Source organism: Siphateles boraxobius, unplaced genomic scaffold (assembly GCF_051911475.1).
Source record: "Siphateles boraxobius isolate OS27281-9 unplaced genomic scaffold, OSU_SipBor_1 19, whole genome shotgun sequence".
Taxonomy (NCBI): domain Eukaryota; kingdom Metazoa; phylum Chordata; class Actinopteri; order Cypriniformes; family Leuciscidae; genus Siphateles; species Siphateles boraxobius.
Window position 1 is genome coordinate 6782186 of NW_027508799.1, and position 22835 is coordinate 6805020.

At 39.3% G+C, this 22835-nt stretch overlaps 2 protein-coding genes across 2 annotated transcripts; both read right to left on the bottom strand.

Annotated features, from left to right (window-relative positions):
* Positions 1-1035: 1035 nt before the first annotated feature.
* LOC143741409 (uncharacterized) lies at positions 1036-1991 on the bottom strand. Its single transcript, XM_077233768.1, has 2 exons — positions 1607-1991; positions 1036-1535 (listed from the first exon to the last, which is right to left on the bottom strand). Exons 1-2 carry the CDS (start codon positions 1989-1991, stop codon positions 1036-1038), a joined length of 885 nt encoding a protein of 294 aa, XP_077089883.1.
* Positions 1992-3686: 1695 nt separating this feature from the next.
* LOC143742498 (uncharacterized) lies at positions 3687-12156 on the bottom strand. Its single transcript, XM_077235381.1, has 3 exons — positions 12089-12156; positions 10522-10669; positions 3687-7389 (listed from the first exon to the last, which is right to left on the bottom strand). Exons 2-3 carry the CDS (start codon positions 10604-10606, stop codon positions 6509-6511), a joined length of 966 nt encoding a protein of 321 aa, XP_077091496.1. The 5' UTR covers positions 10607-10669; positions 12089-12156; the 3' UTR covers positions 3687-6508.
* Positions 12157-22835: the final 10679 nt, after the last annotated feature.

The window sequence follows — 22835 nt, forward strand, 5'->3', positions numbered from 1 at the left end:
ATGAGTTTTTTTTAAGAGAAGGCTGATTAGATTCTTATCAAATATTTTATTGCCCTGTAGACACCCATTTACAGTCTATTGACTAATGTCGGGTGAGGAGAACTGTCCCATTCATGCTTTATTGTAGTCAATAGACATACCTTTCACACCTCTGCCGGTATGAGACTTAATCTTCATTATTCTTTTATCGTTATTCTTTTGTTTGAATTCAGCCATTATAGCCTTTATTCTGGCATTATGCTTAGCCATCGACACCCATGTCATCCTACTATACATGCAAAATCCACCTATTATTTTAAGTCTAGTTTAAAAACAAAATATATACATATTTTTGGGACCTTATACATATTTTTGGGACCTTACGTGAATTCTTTTAACAAATTGAATTATGTAATAGAATAGCTTTTCCAGCAAGTGGATTAAAGCAACAGGTATCAGGAAGCTACATTTACACAATATAAAATGTAATTTTTTTATATTTTTATAAAATATAAAAAAAAAACACTTTTACTTAAAACTCACTTTAAACCACCATCGAGTATTTGTATCAGATTCCGGTCACGGTTTAAAATAGTGTTATGACATAAAATTAATAGAAATATTATTCTGTATGATAAAATATTTAAAAAACATGTGATAATTATTTCTCCAGATGCTGTATATTGCATGTAAGTGAACACAAATAAACCTGAGAAAACATGATTGACTGCATTATGAGTGATGATTCCAATTCAAAATATCAAATGTTACAAATTAATAATTTCGCACTCCTGGAATAAATTAAGAATTTAATGTCACTGCAAAGCAGATTTATCATAAAAGTGGTCAAATATCAAAGCTGGAGTCTTAAATCTTTATAATGAGGGAAAGTTTTTCCAGATCAAGTAAGAGTGTGATGTTTTAACGAGTGGTGAAATGTTTTACTAAAATAATCTGTGATCTTTTCCGTGAAAGGGGTTAAGAAATATGCAAGGGAAACATTTTCAAATACTGCACAAAAGTTTATTGACCACACACTTTACAGAACAGACATAGTCAACTGTTCAAGTAACGCATCAGAGCCTCACGGACATCCCTGCCCTCCTCCTCTACAGGCTGTGGCAGTGCCAGCACAGGTTCTGCTGCTGAAGGTGGATCCCATGCACTCTCATAGGACTCTCCATGACTCTCACAAAGGTTATGTAGAGCACAGCATGTCAGCACCATAGATTTCACAAGGTCGACCGAACAGTCATTTCTTTTCATAAGGCAACGCCATATTCCTTTTAATCTTCCAAAAGCATTTTCAACCACTACACGTGTTCTGGAAATCTTCATGTTGTAGACCTGCTGTTCCGCTGTCAGCCGTCCAGTGTCAATGAATGGTTTTAAGAGCCAGTTCTGCAAGGGATAGGCAGAGTCTTCAAGGATGTAGTAGCCAACATTCACCCAACCAATGTTTCTGGTGTTAGCTGGTATGTGGTTTCCACGGCTTGCTAACTCCCACAGTGTGGACAGTCTCAAAACCCGAGCATCATGCAGGCTTCCAGCCAGTCCTGTGAAAACATTCCAGAAAAGTCCCTTCCCATCCACAAAACCTTGAAGGATGATGGAGTGCCACCTTTACGGTTGAAATAGTCACAGTGATAGTGTTGTGGTGCTATTATGGGTATGTGTGATCCATCAATAGCACCAATACACTGTGGGAGTCCCCATCTGTTCTCAACGTAGGCAGCCATTTCTTTAAACCTCTCCTGATCTGGAAAACGAATTTGTTCAGGTACCAACAACGTCTCTGCTGCAGCACAGAACTCCTTAACACACTGACACGCAGTTGAAATGCTTGCTCCAAAAAGATGTCCAACACTTCTGTACTCAGAGCCTGTTGCAAGCTTCCACAGTGCAAAGGCTACTCTCTTCTTTAGAGGTACACACACGCGGAAGTTTGTGTCCCGTCGCTCCATCGCAGGACGCAGTTTGTTGCACAAATGGATAAATGTTTCTTCCGACATTCTAAAGTTCTCCAACCACTGCGTGTTGTGCAAAACCAGGAACAATCACATCCCACCACTCAGAAGCTCTGTTAAACGTCCAAACAGATGGTCTGTGGCGGCAACTTTGCGAAATATGATACATCTGAAATACACAGATTACACTTCTTAATACATAATATTGCCAGCTAAATTAATTATATTCTTTGTGACGATATAGCGATTGAGACCCTAAACAAGATCAGCTTACCCTAGTGCGCCGTCGGGCAAACTGAGTGATGTCGTCATCTGCGCTTCGTTGTAAGAGTTCCTTACTCAAAAGAGACTCTTTTGTTTTTTTTAGCAGTATTTTGTTTTGCTGCCATCAGCCTCATTTTAAACACATTTCTCCGTCTTGCAGTTAAAAACATCCACATGCCGAGAATCAGGGACACCATCCCCTCGATAGGCTCCATTGTTCCTGTGTTTTGGTTTGAGATTTGGCGCGTTTACGATGATGTCATGGCAATAGAGGCGGCGCAAATAACGATCAGTCCCACCCACTTTGAAGGGGTACTAACTGCGGTGGAAAAGCAACCGAGCTAAAGCGAACCGAACCGTGCCGTACCGAGTCGAGTCGTACCACGCAGTGGAAAAGCGAAGCGAGCCGAACCGTTCCGCGCCGAGTCGAACCGTACCATGCAGTGGAAAAGCGCCATAACAGGTATTGAGGGCAAGCTGGATGACAGATTTCAGTGATGGAAACATGTTAGAATCCAGCAGGTTATAAACTGAAATCATGTCATGTGGAGCAGCACCAGCTTGCTTTTTAAGTGTCAAAAAGTGCCTTGCTAGTTGCTACCATGACTTCCTCTGTCGATCAATGTTGTAATGGTGTGCCAGTTATGTTAATGTGGCTCAGGCAGGACGTTTTCAGATACTGGACTACATGCTTGAATACCTTAGGCCATTGCTGCATTTACAGCTGAAAAACAGTTCTCCAATTTAGTTACCATTCTATCCAGAAATGGATACAGTAATTTTGTTTTGAGTTGGAAGGCATCTGTGCTGATTTCCCTATGCGCACCTCAAGCTGTTTCAGCAACAAAATCATCCATTCTTTTTGTGTCTGCCAGAAAGTTGCACCCCAACTATAATGTGATTAACTTAACACAATGCCTTTGCTCTGAGATAAGTATCTGGAGCAGTGGGATCACTGTGTTTTTGCTTTAGGGAGTCACACACGCAGCATCTTTGTATGCCACTGCTTGGGGAAGGAAAATGGTCTCTTTTTGGAGGTATTTGTGCAAGCCTGCCACTACAGATAGTAGATCCTTGTAAAACTCAACAAATACACAAATGAGGAAATCAACGTCATTGTTCATTACTGTCTAGTCTACGGTGATGAGTCGTTTGAGAATCATAGAGAAATGTGATGTGCAAATGTATATTATGAGAAAAGTATTTTATTTTATTTTTTTACCTTTAATGCAGATGCCATTGTAGGAGATTCCAAAACAACATTGGGGCACTTTAAGCAAAAACTCACTTAATTTATCTTCTTTCTTTTTTTTTTACAGAAAACTAAATATAATTTCTTATGTCATTTTACTCATCTAGTAAATGCTACTTGATTTAAGAATTTTTAGATATTTGGCCTGGAAACAAGGCAAAAATACTAAGTAAGAAAAGCATTTCTTGACATGAAGCGACTGAGATCCACATGACACACTATTATAAAGATGGGGTTTATGGGGTTTATTAAAGAAAAAATGAGGAAATGAAGATTGAAGAAGCGATCAGTGTGAAACAAGAAGATACTGAGTAACAAACAGGTTAGTTTCATTCGCAAATCTGAACTTGATCATTTGATCCTTAATAAAATGTCCAGCTCTACAGAAATTAATATTTTTTAAGAATGTCATAGTGTGTAACATTAAACCCAATATCTGCTTCTGAACTAAAACAAGGAAAAAACGTAACAAAACATGGACCTTACAGTAACTCAAATCTAGAGGGTCAAAACACTCATTAAACACTATTTTTCACTTTTTTGTGCGATCCACATGGAAGACAACATTCAGATCCTCATTAAATTCAGAGGGTCCAAAAGATGCTTAATTTACCAGCTGAATATTATTAAATTGACATATTAACATTCCTGATCACAACTATCAATACATATTAATTGAATTAACCAGTAAGTAAGCCATATCAAAAACACCAACTAACAAAGTAATAAAACGTTTCGCTGACAGCTTGATAGAGTTAATGCACATGGTCCACATTTGTTCTTCATTTACAGGGTTTTGGGGAGCAAATAAAACAGCTTGAAATTTTATAACAAACTAACATAATAGAGGTCTTAAAGTTATGTCAGTGATACAACAGCAGCATAACCTTTAGTCGTGTTCCTGTCTTTTTAATGAATATTGCTTCTCAAATCTCTCCGAGGTCAACAGGGGGATTTGCAAAAAGCTTATCCATTAAAGATGGGACAGTACCCACTTTATTTGGACCAATTTGCTACTTTGTGTGGCAACCTGTATAATTCAGTACGGATGTGTATATTTTTCTACCAGGTGTTCAACATATGTAGTTTTGTATTTAAAACCGTGTACACCCAGTGCAGCTGTAGGTCTTCGGCTAACTCACATTATTACCAGTCGCGTTTCCATTACCCTTCAAATTGCACAAATTGAAAATACGCCCAATGGAAACGCGTCAATTTTGCAAAAACTCCCATCAATCGCATAAAAGTTTTTACGCTCGCATGAAGTGGTTTTTCAGGCAATTCGAAAAAGAAATATTTTGCAAAACTGCAATGGAAACAGTTTTGCGAATTACAGGTCATCTGACGTAGATGACGCGGTATGTTTGGACAGAATACGAGACAGAGTTCTTTATTAAATTCATAAAAGACAAAATTACAGGAATACTGGATTCTAAACCTTAAAGAAATGCCACAGTCAAGACCTCGAAGTAGATATGAGGGAAAAACACCCAGACACACCAGCCGCTCCCAGTATAAGGTCTTTCCTTACCATTAATGCTTGGAATGGCCAGTGCAGCGGCTGGGATATACGGAAACCTGCTAACATCCGTCGCCATGATTTTTGGAATGACTTATTGCGAAAGGAAAAAATTACGTTTTAGTCTCATAACATCGGTTCATAACGCCTTCATTCCGCAATAATTCTTTGTCGACATTTAGAAAAAATACAAAAGTTTTGCGCAAAACTGTAACGGAAACGCACCTACTGTCTTACTGAAATAGTTCTGCTAAGCAGCTGTGGACCACTATTACCTAAAATTGTGTCTATTAACGCAGATTGTCTGTTGTTTTTACTACTTTGAGTAATGATAAAAGTAATGATAAAATATGGAGCAAGATTTGTTTTACAAAGTTTAATGTTACATCAGTCATTCGTGTTAGCGCTCGGCTAACGTATGCACAGTTAATGAAACAGTTCTCGCATATGCACCTCAATTAATTAGAAATATATACATCGATTTGGATGGAGAAACACTTGTTAATGCTGATGTAGTGGAATTACATTGCAAAATCTTAATGGATGACAAACTGAGTGAAAACTTATTGCTGAAAAACAGTGGCGGCTTGTCAATAGAGGGCGCTGGGGCCCCGCCCCCATGAAAATTCCAGAAATATACAAGTATACAAAAATGATATTAAAAATAAAATAAAAATAAAATAAAAATAAATTGTTTACTCATACGATGTGCAGGCTGGTAGTAAGAGCCTCAGCATTTAATAAAAACCGGCTTTAATCGGTTAACCATTTTCTATGTTTTTCAATATGTTTCATGTGGTTTCATGAGCGAGGGACGCCGGACAAAAGGATGTCTAACTGAGTCCTTACATTTTTGGGCAGCATGTGACCTGAAGCTGTTCTCTAATTGGTTTCTTAAAGATACTCCTCGCTGCGTCCCTGGCGGATCAGAATTGGATGCATGTTATTTTATCCAATCTGATTGGTTCTTGTCACCTGTCATTCAACTTCACGCTCTTGGCCACTACTGCGAGTGCGCAGGCGACTCCGACAAAACCTTGCTAGGCTGATCACTTTCGTAGAGATAATGGCAGCAGTTAAACCAAATTCTGTCATTGATTTACAAAAACAAAACTTTCACAAGGTGTTCACTGGAAGAAAAAAAAGAATAAAAGGATCTCTACCGGACCAACCCGATTTACAAATCTAGCAGCAGGCCAGTGACAGAGGACGAAGTGACACTTGGAGCTTATGAGAAACGGAGGTGGCTGGCTAGATGTGATGTTAGCAATACCCTTTTTTGCTTTCCCTTTCTTTTATTTCAATGTGTCGGCACTGGAGGACGACAACAACGGGGGTAAGAGACCTCAAACATCTGCCGCCACTGCTGAAAAATGTCCTGCTCGAGTCAACCTTTGCGATGAAGGTTCGGGTTGAATAACTAGTTCTTCCAATGATTTATCATCAGGCTCGCATTTAAATTGACATCGTTACTGTCCTTACAATGTATACAATTGGTGAGCTTTAGGAAGCCTCCAGAGCCAAGATTCAGATCAGGGGTGTTTTGTTTCTGACACGTTCTGTAATCGGTAGACCAATCATAACACTGGTATTTCCAGGATGACCTCGCAAATGACGCTTCAGGTCTCTTCGATATGTGAAACTCATCTCACACTGAAAACATATGAAAGGTTTATCTCCGGTGTGAACTCTTATGTGGACTTTAAGGGTCCCTTTTTCATTGAAACCCTTTCCACAGTGAGGGCAAGTGAAAGGCTTCTCTCCAGTATGAAGTCTCACGTGAACATCAAGGTTTGATTTGCTCGAGCAAGTCCTTCCACAGTGATCGCACATGAAAGGTTTCTCTCCAATGTGAGTTATTACATGCCTCTTCAGGTGATTGCTGTCTGAGAAACTCTCTTCGCATTGATGACATTTAAAGCAGTTATCTCTCGAGTGAATCCTCATATGGGAATTAAGGTTTAATTTACGTCTGAAACTCTTTCCACACTGATCACATGTGAAAGGCGTTTCTCCAGTGTGAATTCTTTGGTGGTCATTAAGCGTTCCCTGATGTGCAAAACTCTTTCCACACTGAGAGCAGACGAAAGGTTTCTCTCCAGTGTGAACTCTCATATGGACTTTAAGGTTTCCCTTTCCAGTGAAACCTCTTCCACACTCTTTGCAGGGGTAAGGGCTCTCTCCACTGTGAATATTCATGTGAGCTATAAGGTTTTGACGTTGGCTGAAACTCTTTCCACACTGAAAGCAGGTGAAATAACGTTTACACCCTGTCTTTTGAGCGCCTTCTTGTGAGGAAGTCTTTTCAGTCTGAGAGCAATCAAAATTGTTTTCCACAGTTATGAAATCATGTTTCTCTTCCTTTACATCATCAAGTTCTTGAATCTCCTCTTTCAGCGGCATCAGGTCTAAGGTGAAAACAGATACAAGTTTAAGCCCATTTTACTGGCACAAATGCATACTCAGAGCACTCCACAAAATATTTACGGATACTTCATAATGATCAGGTGAATGCACGTTTTAAACAGTTTATCATACAAATAAGTAAATCACCGTTCTAAACTAATGTGCTGCTACATTGTATAACGCACACATACAGACAGTATCACGTGCAGATTGCACACAGATTGCACTCGCTTACTAATGGACTCAAATAAATGAAATTTTACAGTGCAACATTATCTGTATTTTATTTAGAACTAGCAGAAATCTGTTAAAAATATAACGACCCATACACAATAGAATAGATCAAAAATAAGCGGTTATATAGGAGCAATACCTTTGTGGGCATCACTATGACATGCCACAGATGTGCACAACATTTCGGACAAAATTTGTTGGACTAACAAAACAAAAAACTTTTCCCATTCACTTTTTTGTGAAAGTGAACAATGACATAGTGCAGATTCTGACAATGCAAGGAATGAAAGGACAGAGAACTAAACAATTTTAAGATTGTTTTCAAAAGATATATGCATTTTTGTAAACATCTTTAAATGTTCAAACTTCTGAGGTACCTTCAGGACATGCTGATGATTCCTAACCTTTTTTGTGCCAATATGTCAAGTAGTTGCAAAAGATATTGCAATCAAATGTCAAAATGGTGGAAAGGCCATTTTTGCTTGATCTGGACAAAATTGGTATCAACGGATCTGACTTTACAAGGAATCCAAGATGTGATTCCTGACAAACTGTTCAAAAGTTATTAACAAAGAGCCATTTACTGTATCTAATGACCCAAAAGTGGTGTTGTTCACAAATTTGGCATGTCCCCTCGGATCAAGGTGTTGAGTCCTACCACGTTTTGTCTCAATTTATCAAAGTTTAGTCAAGATACAGCCTCAGAACCAAAAGTCAATTAAAAAAATAATAATCGGTTTTGTTATTTCTGTGTGGCTTTGTCCAAAGTTCATCTGAGCCAATTTTTAGAAGCATTGGATAAAATTTGAAGGAGTAGTAATAATTATTACTGTTCTGTACAAAATGGCCACTACTATAATGGGAGTCTTAATATAAGATGTTCAATGTGATCGGCATGTTGAGAGGGACTCCAAAAAAGAAAAGAAGATAGTGACAACTTCTGAGCTTGAGTATCAGCTCGCAGACCTTTTCCGGTCCCAAAATGTCCACTGCAAAACGCAGCAATGATACTCAACTTTTTAATGCAGATTAATTTGAATTGCCATAGTCTATTGCATGTTGTGGGAGGAAAATGTTTAATGAATACTACGCTTTCAATCAACCGCGCTGGAACTACTCTCTTAGTATTGCTTATTTTTTTCTGATAATATATGTTCTGAACAGAACTTTTGTGATATTACATCGCATACTGAAATACTTTAGCCGCAAATTTAATCGGGGAGCGAAAGTGGAGCAGTGTTTCTGTTATCAGTGAGACGGGATGTGACGGTGAGGATATTTTCCCACCGGTTAATCGACGTGTGACAACACCGGTAATACCGGTATCACCGGCGGGGGCTTTTAAATGCTCATTTTAAAGGCAAAAGGTAAAATGCGTGCGTTTGCACGGGCATGCATAATTTTTGCGGTTATTGTCAAGTCAAGTCACCTTTATTTATATAGCGCTTTTTAAAATACAGATTGTATCAAAGCAGCTTCACAGTGATAACATGAAAATAATATAACAGAGTTTGTTTCTAAAAGAAAATTGAGTCAACGTCAAACCTTAAGTAAGGCAGATCAATAATATTATTGAATATTAAATGTCCCCAACTAAGCGTCCAACTAAACTATATTGTGCCCTGAATTGGCGCTAATTTGAAAACGAAACTACATTTTTTTTTTACATCGCTTAGAAAAAGCTGGTTCGGCAGTGTGCACTTCACTTTCACTTCTAAATTAGCGTCAATTCATCCTTTGCAGGGAGTTTGATTGACATGCGATCTGACCAATCAAAATCCACCATTTTTGTCAGACAAAGCAGTTTGGAGAGTTAGTAGATTAACGTTGGTGGATTTGAATTTGGCTTTAACTGAGGCAATCTGTCACGACACATTAAAGAGCCACAAAACAGTAGGCCTATTTATCATTTAATTTTCTTTGACTGACCAAATTTGAAAGTTGAGACTTTGTTTTTATATTAAATATGACCTGCTCGGTTCTGTCTGTCAGCGCGTTGTCAGTGTCCTCTATTTTCCACTGCTTGAGAACATCGGTTGAATCCGAGATCACCCCCTAAACCCTCATTCACTCAATTAGGCCTATTCCCTACATTAGTCCACTAATAGTGTTCACTAAAAAGGAGTGAATGAAAACAAGTGAGCGAATTAGGACAGCCGTTGAGTGTACATAAGCTGTACACTCGATAATGCAGTGCAATGTGGGATTAAATAAGTGCACTCAAAGTCCACTATGGTTTCGGACACCACTAAAAATGGCTATGTCCTCAAATAACGCCCTGTTTGAGGGTATAGGGGGCGATTTCGGATTCAGCCACAGTGGCCTGGCATGGCCTGTCTGACATAGCAACAGTAACTAAAGGGGGCGGGTTTATGCGAAGCTTGAATGGTGGGTTAATTATTATTATTAATGAAAAACACGAAAGAGAACTCGATACTGACGCGAGTCTTTTGTGTGTGTAATAGGCAGGACGTAACGGATACTGCGTAATTGCGTTAAATATTTTTAGCGCTTTAAACTTTTTATTTTTTGGCGGTGGGCAAGTGATGAAACCGGTGTTGCGACTGAACACCGTGTAACACCGACTACCGTAGCAAGCCTATCAGTGAGCAAGGAAATTGTAGTGGAGTGATTGAATGCTTAAGAGTTTGGAGGGGAAAAAATACTCTGGTTTGAAGGCAGCATTCGCGTTTGTCTGGTCATGTGATCTCAACATTTCTGTCCACATGAGGGACCCGCTCTATGTCAAATAAAACCACTTTAATTAGGACACTTCAAAACTATCCCTACAATTTTTTTCTATCACTCATCTACTAGTACTAACTATCACTCATTTCTATAGAGCTGGACATTTTAATAAGGATCAAATGACTGAATTCAGCTTTGAGAATGAAACCAACCTGTTTGTTCCTCAGTATCTTCTTGTTTCACACTGAATGCTTCTTCAATCTTCATGTCTTCACTTTCCACTTTAATAAATGCCATCTTTATAATAGTGTCACGTGGATCAGAGTCGCTTCACCAGGGGTTTTTCTGTGTTTGGACAATCTGTCATGTTTAAAATAAGAATAATTAACAGAAAGAAACATTAATTCAAACTAAATCTCTGTGTGCGTCTCAATGGGCATATAGAATTTCCGGGTTGTCTGCGGTGAGCTGACAATGGCACTCGCTTACTTAACCGACCGTTCAGCGTAGTGTAAAAAAAAAAAAACATGAGTTTTTTTGGTATTAAAACAGGTGTTGAAGGCCTACCGAATTCCGACTCCCGGACAAATCATACTCCCCTTCGCGTGCACGCGCCTCCCACATAAATATGCGCTGAAGCAAGTTTAAATGCACTTCTTTTGCCATATGCGTTTATCGATTGATTTTTCACACAGCAAGCACTCAGATCCTGCATGAAAGCTTTGTCTACACTTAAATAAATTATCAGAAAGTGAACTAGTGTGGATAAAAGATGCAAACAACCAAACACACATGGCAGATCGATTCAAACTATAAACTTCGAAGGGCAAGTAATAAAACTACCTGCATGTTAACAAAACTAGAACATTATAACTGCAACATTTTGAGGATGTTTTGGGAATGTTGTTGAGATAACGGATTATACAATGTTCTTTTTCTTTTTGGGGAAAAAAAGTATAACTTCCCGCTAAAAACTTTATAAGAATGTTAGGGGATGTAATCTTCTAAAAATGTTCTGATTAAACCTTTACAGAAGGTCATCACAAAACATTTTTAGAGTGTTCTTAGAGAATGTTAGGCCATCTTTTAAGAGAACATTCTGGCAACAAAAATAAAACTACCTGCTGAAAATGTTATAAGAACATTAGGGAATACTGTTCTAACAATGTTAGCATTAAACATTTAGAATGTTTAAGTAAATGCCATTGACGGAAGCAGTGACCGGAAGTGGTCCAGCTCACCGCAGACAACCCGGAAATTCTATTTCCGTTGTTATGCAACTAACTTAGCCCATCAGCTTCAGTTCAGTGCACTGGTAAGAGAGCCAGTCAAAGAGAGTTAATGGTCTTAAACATTAATCCAGAAAGTCATTAAAAAACTAATGACGTTACTATATGAATAAAAGAGCACAATTTAAATCGACATGATACATATCCTTACTATGATTCTATTGCTTAGACTTGTTTGTTTGTAATTTATAAAATGTAGATTATAGACTGCACTTTCATTTAAACATTCGCTGATGGTTTTCATTACACGTTTGTTTTCGTTAGATGCGGTTATTCGAGCGCTTAATTCAAATCACTGAATCATTTTGCGAGGCATTTAGTTCAATTCTCCGTCACTAGTGCGCTTTAGTCAAATGCTTAACGGTTCGTTCCTAGCATAACAACCTAAAATTCAGTGATATAGAACTAATTTCAAAGCTCTCATATAGCTATAAAACAGTCTGCAGGTTTGGTATCGATCTAAACATTTTAAACGCTGTAAAACACAAACCTTTCTTCAACCGAACCGCAGCAAATGCAGGAGCGTGGCGCAGCCTTATGACGTCACACCACCAAAACAAAATAAAAGTATATTCTTAAAAGATCTAAATAGATCTAAATGGGGAAAAAATACAAATAACCAGAACAACACCCTAACCATCCCAGATATCAAAGGAAAGGCAAACAAGTTATATATATATATACATATATTTATTTATTTTATTATTATTATTATTATTTTATTATTTATTTATTGGGGAATCAAATCTCCAATGAAGGGACAGTTCGAACAAAGGAAAGGACAGGGTTCCACATTTTAGAAAATGAGTTAACAGAGTCTCTAATGCAGGGTTTATTTTTTTTTCTAGGTGTAGAAAGAACATTAAGTCCTTCAACCATGAAGATTGGAGGGGAGCATGAGGATTTTGAAAGTAACAATACTCGTCTTCTAGCTACCAATGAAGCAAAATCAATAATATCTATCTCAAACTGTAATACAAAAATGAATGACAATTTTTTTTTAAATCATTAAACTTTAAATAAAAGGCTGAGATTTTTAGACTGAGTGTATTGAAAGTGTTTATTTGCAAATGATTCATTAATTTCCCATTTCTTTTCCACCTTATTCAGGGCCGTTTCATTTTTTGAACAGCTTGTTCTCATTATTCACATTGGTTCTTATGACTGCCTTTATACCAGATGCAGACACGCTGAATTTCTTTTGGATATGGTCTGAAAAAAAAATTCTGCAAAACACTTAAGTTTCAGTTCCACTCTTCAACACGGTTTGGGGAACGTTTTCATACTGTTCCTAATTAATTTTTAATGGCACAGTGGTCAGCTTGAATGGCTTTAAACATTTCAGGTAAAAGAAGTGAAGTTAAGGTAACACTTTACTTCTTAAAGCCTTTATGTATAATCCATAATAAATGTAATCATAATGTGCATTATAATGCATTATATATTGTCATGAATAATAGTGACTAAAGTTAAAATGCATTATTAAATTATTTGCAGATTCCTTGTTACATCTAAAATTGGTTGTTTATCATGTGTTTTATACACTGGCTTTAGGCAATGCTGTCTTACATGCGCTTCATGAGGCACACACTCAGACTAGCACACACACGCAAGGTCTCTCGCTCTCTCCCTCTCTGTCGTGAGCGCGCTGTTTGAACATACATATTCACGTAGCCTTTAGAAAACCGGGACATATTCACATAGCCATTTGAAAACCGGGACATATTCACATAGCCATTTGAAAACAGGGACATTCAGTGTCCCGGGAGAGTGTATAAATTTCCCGGGACAGGATGTTAAAAAAGGGACAATCCCGGAAAAACCGGGACGGGCGGCAACCCTAGATACACCCCTACTCTTTACAAGAAGAAAGGGATTTTTAATGACCACAGAGAGTCAGGACCTCGGTTTTACGTCTCATCTGAAGGACGGTGTGTAGTACGAGTATGAAGATTTATAACACAATTTACACAATTTTATCCACTTAAGGTATAATGGATTATATATCCCATAGTTTCATATCTTTTATTTTCCCAAGTCTCATATCTTGGACATTGTTTACTTAAGTTCTGCACAGTATTATATTACATCTTATGAGTGGTCTTTGCTTAAAGTAAAGCGACAAAATACAATGTAAACAACTAAAGTCCTTTATAATGTGGTCATTATATTTATAAGGGGTCTTAGTCAACTTTTGTTACTGTACTTAAAGCAAAGTCTTCTTTTAAACAGCCATTAGATATCACGAAGTGGTTAAAAGATATTTGCTTTTAAAAAAATTATTCCAATACTTACATAAAATGTGTTCCACAAATATGTACAATCAGCAAAACAATATTGTATTGTTTTAAATGTTAAAGTTTCCAGTGAGCTTAAAGGGATAGTTCACCCAAACATAAATATTCTGTCATTATTTACTCACCCTCAAGTTGTTCCAAACCTGTATGGGTTTCTTTGTTCCCTTTCGTTGTCACTCCGAGTTACGTCGGATGACGACGAATGGGGGTTTCGCTTAGAACGCCTATCGACTTCGAGTATTACAAAACGAGCCAATGGCGATGAAATGCCATGGGTCTGCGAAATTTGCATAGCGTATCTCCGCCCCACCGCGTGGGTATAAAGGAGGACGCCGGCAACATGCAGGTATGTTTTCGCTTCGGAGCCAAGAGTATTTCTTCACTCCACAGTCATCTCTGACTTCGCTCTACGAGACAAGCTTCTCTCTCCGGTGTTGGTGTGACGGCGATCTGCAGCGAGCTCACAGTGCCTGCTGATCTGTGCAGTGATCTGCCAGTGTGTGTGTCTCCCTGTGCGCTTCAACATCGCAGAGTTTTTTTCTCCTCTCATAAAAGAGCTCGCACGCGGCACGTCTTTTTAAAGACGGTTCGCCCGTGCATTTCTAGTTGCAGCATGCTTGAACAGCGCTCGTGGATGACTCATGTTCTCGCTGGGAACGTGATCATCGCGTCATATATAGGTCGAGACTCGGTGAACTCGCAAGATTGAGAGTCCCCTCATCCACTACCCGATCTTCGGCTGGTGGACAGGGTGACCTGAGGGTGTTGGTCTGGAACAAGGCGCCGACTCTGTGTCCGCGACCCCAGTCCCCCTCTTTAATGACGGTGCCCGCTAGCGAACTGATGATTCCATGAGTCTACCCTCGGGTGGCCCGTGTGTTTTCATTTGAAGCTACAGAGGACGATGCTGTGTCTGTAGCAGCATAACTAGGTGGGCTTGATTCTTCTGGAAATGACGACTCGTCACAGCTGCCACCCTCTGGTGTGCATACGGCTGTGCCTGAGTCTGATCCGGAGATGACGGCCATGCTTTCCCGGGACGATTGGTTTTTGGGTGAGGCCGCCGACCCGCGTCCACGACAAACCCCGATATCTTTCCTCCCGGACGTGCATGATGAGATCACAGGTCCTCTCGTTGGTCTCATCCGCCTTTCCTCCCCTCAGGGGCTGCTGCCCATGGGTACACTGGGGTCCCCCCGGTTGAACGCTCTGTTGCCATGCTACTGTGTCCTCAGAGTGCTTCCCGGCGCAATCCTAAGCACCCGTCCAAAGCCTGTAGTTCTTTTCGTCTACACTAATCTGTGGCGAAATCCTATAGTGCCACAGGACGGGACATTCTAAAACGCTTAACGTGAAAAACGCTTAACGTGGCTTACTGTACTAAGACAGTGATATTAAAAGACCAAACTCAGTACACATCATATTAATAAACCATACTATGTATAAAAAAATAAGATGAGTCCAAAATATGAATGCAACGCGTTTAATTACGCGTTAAGCATTTTCTTCCCATAGAAAACCGTTATAAGAAAACGCTTAACATGGCTTACTGTACTAAGACAGTGATATTGAAAGACCAAACTCAGTACACATCATATTAATAAACCATACTATGTATAAAAAAATAAGAGGAGTCCAGAATATGAACGCAGCGCGTTTAATTACATGTTAAGTATTTTCCTCCCATAGAAAACCATAAGAAAACGCTGTGGAGTAAAAAAAAAAAACTGTTCCTCTTCAACGCCCTTTTGTGAACACGCCCCTTTTTAGAGCACATGGTTGCCTACAACCAATCACAAATCTTTGTTTTTGAATGTTCAATCACCACACAATGTAATCTTTTGAAATACGTGTAACTGTCATCTGTAGGTATATATAAGGCACTGCCAGTGGCACTGACACCACAACCTGTCATATGTGCAGTCGCCTTGCTACAGTCGCTGTATAGGTCATTCAGTTGCATTCAGATGTTTGGAATCGAAATTTCTTTATAAAAAGTCTTTTTAAAGGCTACAACTCATTTTCACTGGTGTCATACTAATTACCAGGGTATTCTTAATATACATATATTATATAATATTATATTATAGTATATTATATTATTACTAATATTATATATCATAGTATATTATATTATAATATAGTATATTATATTTTGTTGTATTTGTTTGTTTAGTCTTTTTTCCCCCTTTGTTGTATATTCACATCGACACAGGTGAATATAAAAAAATGACTTTAATGCAAAAACAGTCAGAGTTTACACTTAAAGAAGCAGAAGCAATTCTACATGATGTTGAAAAATACAAGGAGTTAATTTCCAGCGAACCACCATTACATCCAAAGGGTGGGGATGTGTTCCTTTACACAAGTTCACAATCAGATAAACCTAACATGGACTTTAGGTTTGATCAAATGATGTGGAAGCACAAGGGTTCAAATTATCACAACATTAGAAAGTATTGGGGAAGAGTTTTGAAACGCTACTCTGAGTATGTTAACCCTGAGATGAGGGAAACTCTGGGTTTTCTATTTCAGAATGGGAGGTAAGTAAAACCTGAGAAAGCAGGGTAAGTCAAGCCCGTTTCTGAAAGAGAGGTAACTTATACTCCGAGTCAGTTACCATGGTAACTTACTCTGTGAACCTATCCTGGTTGGGAGCAGGTTTTCTTCAGTAAACCCAGAGTTTATTTCGGTCTCCTCCCCTTTTTTAAAGAGGAAGCGGTGTTTAAACACCTCATTCATTCTTTCGGTACATTTATTCATTGCTGTTTTTCCCCCCAATTTTTTTAATAAGATGAAGTCTATATATCTTCTTAACTGGCAACTGAAAATACAGTAGATTAGAGTTACATCATGTAGTTCTAAAAAAATTCTACAGAATTAAACTGTGGCATTCACTGAAAATCACTGAACTGTGTTCATCTGTGCACCAGAAGTTGATGGACCTTCCTCCTGCTGTCCTTCCACACTCTGGGGGACGGGGGAGAGATACGAATATCCGTTTATACTTAGATATAAACTTAGATTCTATAGGCTACTCCACATAAATAATGTGAAGAAATGTGAATGTGTAGATTGTTTGATGTGTAGACTCATAATATTAATATTTCTTCTGTAGGCCTCTCTGTGGCGTCAGAAACTGTTTCTTCATCCCCATCATCCTGTGAAGATGAGCATTTGGTTGAGCACATTTTATAATACTACTTGTCATAATTTCTGGTGTATTGAGTAGGCTACTTACATCTGTCTGGGGTTCTGTTGGGACAGGAGGCTCCAAAAGACAGATATTACCATCAGAATCTGTTGGGAGCAACAAAAATCCCAACCCAAAGTAAAATATATGGAAATATCAAAAACAGCCTATATAAAAAATAACACATATGTAGACCTCTTACATTTTATGAAGGCACTTGAATCTTCGGGAGTGACTGGCTCTGATGAAGTCCCTCCAGGAATTCTCTCAGCCATTGGCCTTCCAGCATTCAGGCTCAGGGCCATCTCCATCTCCTCTGCATCTCCATCTCCTCTGCATCTCCATCTCAATCTCCTCTCCATCACCATCTCCTCTGCATCTCCATCTCCTCTGCATCTCCATCTCCTCTGCATCTCCATCTCCTCTGCATCTCCATCTCAATCTCCTCTCCATCACCATCTCCTCTGCATCTCCATCTCCTCTGCATCTGCATCTCCATCTCCTCTGCATCTCCATCTCCTCTGCATCTCCATCTCCTCTGCATCTCCATCTCAATCTCCTCTCCATCACCATCTCCTCTGCATCTCCATCTCCTCTGCATCTCCATCTCCTCTGCATCTCCATCTCCTCTTCATCTCCATCTCCTCTGCATCTCCATCTCCTCTGCATCTCAAACTCCTCTGCATCTCCATCTCCTCTGCATCTCCATCTCCTCTGCATCTCCATCTCCTCTGCATCTCCATCTCCTCTTCATCTCCATCTCCTCTGCATCTCCATCTCCTCTGCATCTCCATCTCCTGTGCATCTCCATCTCCTCTTCATCTCCATCTCCTCTGCATCTCCATCTCCTCTGCATCTCCATCTCCTCTTCATCTCCATCTCCTCTGCATCTCCATCTCCTCTGCATCTCCATCTCCTCTGGATCTCCATCTCCATCTCCTCTGCATCTCCATCTCCTCTGCATCTCCATCTCCATCTCCTCTGCATCTCCATCTCCTCTTGATCTCCTCTGCATATCCATCTTCATCTCCTCTGCATCTTCATCTCCTCTTCATCTTAATCTCCTTTGCATCTCCATCTCCTCTTCATCTCCATCTCCTCTGCATCTCCATCTCCTCTTCATCTCCATCTCCTCTGCATCTCCATCTCCTCTGCATCTCCATCTCCTCTGCATCTCCATCTCCATCTCCTCTGCATCTCCATCCCCTCTGCATCTCCATCTTCATCTCCTCTGCATATCCATCTTCATCTCCTCTTCATCTCCATCTCCTCTGCATCTCCATCTCCTCTGCATCTCCATCTCCTCTGCATCTCCATCTTCATCTCCTCTGCATCTCAATCTGCTCTGCATCTCCATCTCCTCTGCATCTCCTCTGCATCTCCATCTCCTCTGCATCTCCATCTCCTCTGCATCTCCATCTTCATCTCCTCTGCATATCCATCTTCATCTCCTCTGCATCTTCATCTCCTCTGCATCTCAATCTGCTCTGCATCTCCATCTCCTCTGCATCTTCATCTCCTCTGCATCTCCATCTCCTCTGCATCTCCATCTCCTCTGCATCTCCATCCCCTCTGCATCTCCATCTTCATCTCCTCTGCATATCCATCTTCATCTCCTCTGCATCTCCATCTCCTCTTCATCTCCATCTCCTCTGCATCTCCATCTCCTCTGCATCTCCATCTCCTCTGCATCTCCATCTCCTCTGCATCTCCATCCTCATCTCCTCTGCATCTCAATCTGCTCTGCATCTCCATCTCCTCTGCATCTCCATCTCCATCTCCTCTGCATCTCCATCTCCTCTGCATCTCCATCTCCTCTGCATCTCCATCTCCTCTGCATCTCCATTTCCATCTCCTCTGCATCTCCATCTCCTCTGCATCTCCATCTCCTCTTCATCTCCACCTCCTCTTCATCTCCATCTCCTCTGCATCTCCATCTCCTCTTCATCTCCATCTCCTCTGCATCTCCATCTCCTCTGCATCTCCATCTCCTCTTCATCTCCATCTCCTCTGCATCTCCATCTCCTCTGCATCTCCATCTCCTCTGCATCTCCATCTCCATCTCCTCTGCATCTCCATCCCCTCTGCATCTCCATCTTCATCTCCTCTGCATCTCCATCTCCTCTTCATCTCCATCTCCTCTGCATCTCCATCTTCATCTCCTCTGCATCTCCATCTCCTCTTCATCTCCATCTCCTCTGCATCTCCATCCCCTCTGCATCTCCATCTTCATCTCCTCTGCATCTCCATCTCCTCTTCATCTCCATCTCCTCTGCATCTCCATCTTTATCTCCTCTGCATCTCCATCTTCATCTCCTCTGCATATCCATCATCATCTCCTCTGCATCTCCATCTCCATCTTTGCGAGCCTCTTCCTTCTTTCTGTTAGCTGAGTAGAAGCCAAATGAGAATGAACATGTAATTGTGTTAATTAGACCTATGTCAAAAATGCTGCTGCACTGCTAGACACTGGATGCTATTTAGTTATTTAATATGTCAAATGTTTGTAAAGTCAGGTAGCCTACATCCATGATATGCTCAAGCCTTACCTGATTGAATTATGTTTTTATATTTCATTTTCAGCTGCTGCCATTTTCTTTTAATGCCTGCAGGATTGCACCTTCATGAACATTAAAATTAGGTTGAATAACATACTGTTCTTCCAGTTTCACCTCTGATAATATAACAGTTGGGTAAGTTACTCTAAAATAGTTATTAATTACTAACTACAAATGACATCTTCAACAGTGTAATTTAGATTAATGTAATAATTACTATCTCTAGAAAGTATTGGTCTACTTATTACTAATTACTTTATAAATCCCATATCAACCTCAACCACTTGAACAATACAAAAAGAGACAATAAACTACACTTTTAATGCTTTCAAATTAACAATATACAATTGCATGAATTATTCTTGAATTGACCAAAGTGTGTAGAGAGAGATGGTTACATTTAAAAATATACCTTTTAAAAATGTTATGTTAAATCCACTTTTGTTTTATACAGAATTGTTCTAGTCTATGCAGTATTTAATGCAAGGACATCGTATTTTACTTTATATTACAGAAGAATTTAGAGTAATCCCTTTAATTAAATTACAGTATTTAGATTACTTGGTAATTACACCCAACACTGTATAACAGTAAATAAAATGTAAACTTACGCATTGACTCGAGCAACTATTTTCTCCCAAACTAACTCTCTCGATCGCCGCTGATGCCCTGTTGCTTACAAAAAATGTTTGCGTACTGCTGGTGAGAAATATGCAGACCTCTTTTTGTCTGGCGCTGTTACCATGGTGGCTCATAATATTCAATTCAATTCAATTCAAATTTATTTGTATAGCGCTTTTCACAATATACATTGTCTCAAAGCAGCTTTACAGAAATTGCATTTCGGAAATGTACATAGAAAAATACAGTTAGTTAATCAAGTATTAATTTATGGCATAACATATCGCCGGCTTTGAGTCGTCTCTTCACAGGCGTCGAGTCGTCTCTTCACAGGCGTTGGGGCATCTGAAGTCTCCGTGAGAGGCTGGATACAAACTGGAGCTGACGAACGCTATTTACCTCGGGACTAGCGTCCCGAGATAACAGCAGAAAGGCAGATGGGAAATAATTAGCATAGCTGATGTTCATAATGTTAATGCATTCGAACCGATTCAGCAGTATCAAAGGTTAAGCATTAAGTGAATGCTTGGTTAAAGAGATGCGTCTTTAATCTAGTTTTAAACTGGGACAGCGAGTCTGAGGCTCGTACAATATCAGGAAGGCTATTCCAGAGTTTAGGAGCTAAATGCGAGAACGCCCTCCCTCCTTTAGTGGACTTAGATATCCTAGGAATGACCAGAAGCCTCGAATTTAGTGATCTTAAAGAGCGCGATGGATTGTATGGCGATAGAAGGTCTGTTAAATACACAGGAGCTAAACCATTTAGGGCTTTATAGGTCAGTAGGAATACTTTGTAATTGATACGTAACTTAATAGGTAACCAGTGTAGAGATGATAAAATAGGTGTTATATGATCATATTTTCTTGATCTAGTAAGAACTCTAGCAGCTGCATTTTGCACTAACTGTAGCTTGTTAATTGAGGATGTAGGACAGCCAGCTAATAAAGCATTACAGTAATCTAGTCTCGAGGTCATGAAAGCATGAACTAACTTTTCTGCATCAGAAACAGATAGCATGTTGCGTAGCTTAGCAATGTTTCTAAGGTGGAAAAAGGCTGTTCTTGTAATATATGAAATATGATTTTCGAAAGTCAAGTTGCGGTCTAGTATAACACCCAGGTCTTTTACTGTAGTGGATAAAGTAACAGGACATCCTTCTAAATTAAAGTTGTATTGTAAGGGATTTTGTGGGTAGTTTTTTGGACCAATAAGTAGTACCTCCGTTTTATCTGAATTTAATAGCAGGAAATTACACGTCATCCAGCATTTTATATCATTTAGACACTCTGTCAATTTAGATAAGTTAGTGTTTTCATCTGGTCGTGATGAGATATATAATTGAGTGTCATCAGCATAACAGTGGAAATTAATTCCATGTTTTCTTATAATATTACCAAGTGGCAGCATATATATTGAGAATAGCAGAGGGCCTAACACCGATCCTTGCGGCACTCCATAGTCTACTGACGTTATCTTTGATTTTTCCCCATTTAGACAGACAAAATGGTAACGGTCTGATAAGTAAGATCTAAACCAGCTTAATGCCTGTCCCTGAACACCAGTGTAGTTTTGTAGTCGATCCAGGAGTATTTTATGATCGATAGTGTCGAACGCAGCGCTAAGATCGAGTAGAACTAGTATTGAGATACAGCCTTGGTCAGAAGCTAAAAGTAAATCATTTGTAATTTTAACTAGCGCAGTTTCTGTGCTATGATGCGGTCTGAATCCCGACTGGAATTTTTCATAGATATCATTTTCTTGTAAGAAAGAGCACAATTGAGCGGACACAATTTTTTCTAGTATTTTAGACATAAATGGAAGATTTGAGATGGGTCTGTAATTTGCTAAGTTATTTGGATCTAATTGCGGTTTCTTAATGAGAGGTTTTATTACTGCCAGCTTGAATATTTTTGGAACATGACCTAAAAATAAAGACGAGTTAATAATATTAAGAAGAGGCTCTTCGACTACAGGTAACACTTCTTTCAGTAGTTTAGTGGGTATTGGATCTAATAAACATGTTGTTGGTTTCGATGCAATGATAAGTTTATTTAGCTCTTCCTGTCCTATAGTTGTAAAGCGGTGTAGTTGTTCTAGAGGGGCCATAATTGAGGCTGAATCATAAGACATCATAGAGGATTGTATATTTACAATTGTGTTTCGGATGCTTTCTATTTTCTCATTGAAGTAATTCATAAAATCATTACTACTATATTGTAATGGAATATTTTGCTCTGGTGATGTTTGTTTATTTGTTAGTCTAGCCACGGTGTTGAATAAAAACCTTGGATTATTTTGGTTATTTTCTATTAGTTTGCGGAGATGCTCAGCCCTTGCTGCTTTTAGAGCCTTTTTATAACGTGACATACTGTCTTTCCACGCGATTCTAAAGACCTCTAAATTAGTTTGTTTCCATTTACGCTCTAAGTTACGAGTTTCTCTCTTGATTGCATGCGTAGCACTGTTGTACCTGTTGTAATATCTGCGCTCCATTGATAATGGCTTTTTATAGTTGTGGTGGACGCGCTCAACTCAGAGTCAGTCAACTTAGAGTTGATTGAACTTAC

Coding starts and splice junctions, on each gene's coding strand:
- LOC143742498 (XM_077235381.1), bottom strand. CDS start 10,606: ATGGCATTTATTAAAGTGGAAAGTGAAGACATGAAGATTGAAGAAGCA. Junction 7,390..10,521: donor AGATACTGAGGAACAAACAG/GTTGGTTTCATT, acceptor TTTTCACCTTAG/ACCTGATGCCGCTGAAAGAG.
- LOC143741409 (XM_077233768.1), bottom strand. CDS start 1,991: ATGTCGGAAGAAACATTTATCCATTTGTGCAACAAACTGCGTCCTGCG. Junction 1,536..1,606: donor TCACTGTGACTATTTCAACC/GTAAAGGTGGCA, acceptor ATGTTTTCACAG/GACTGGCTGGAAGCCTGCAT.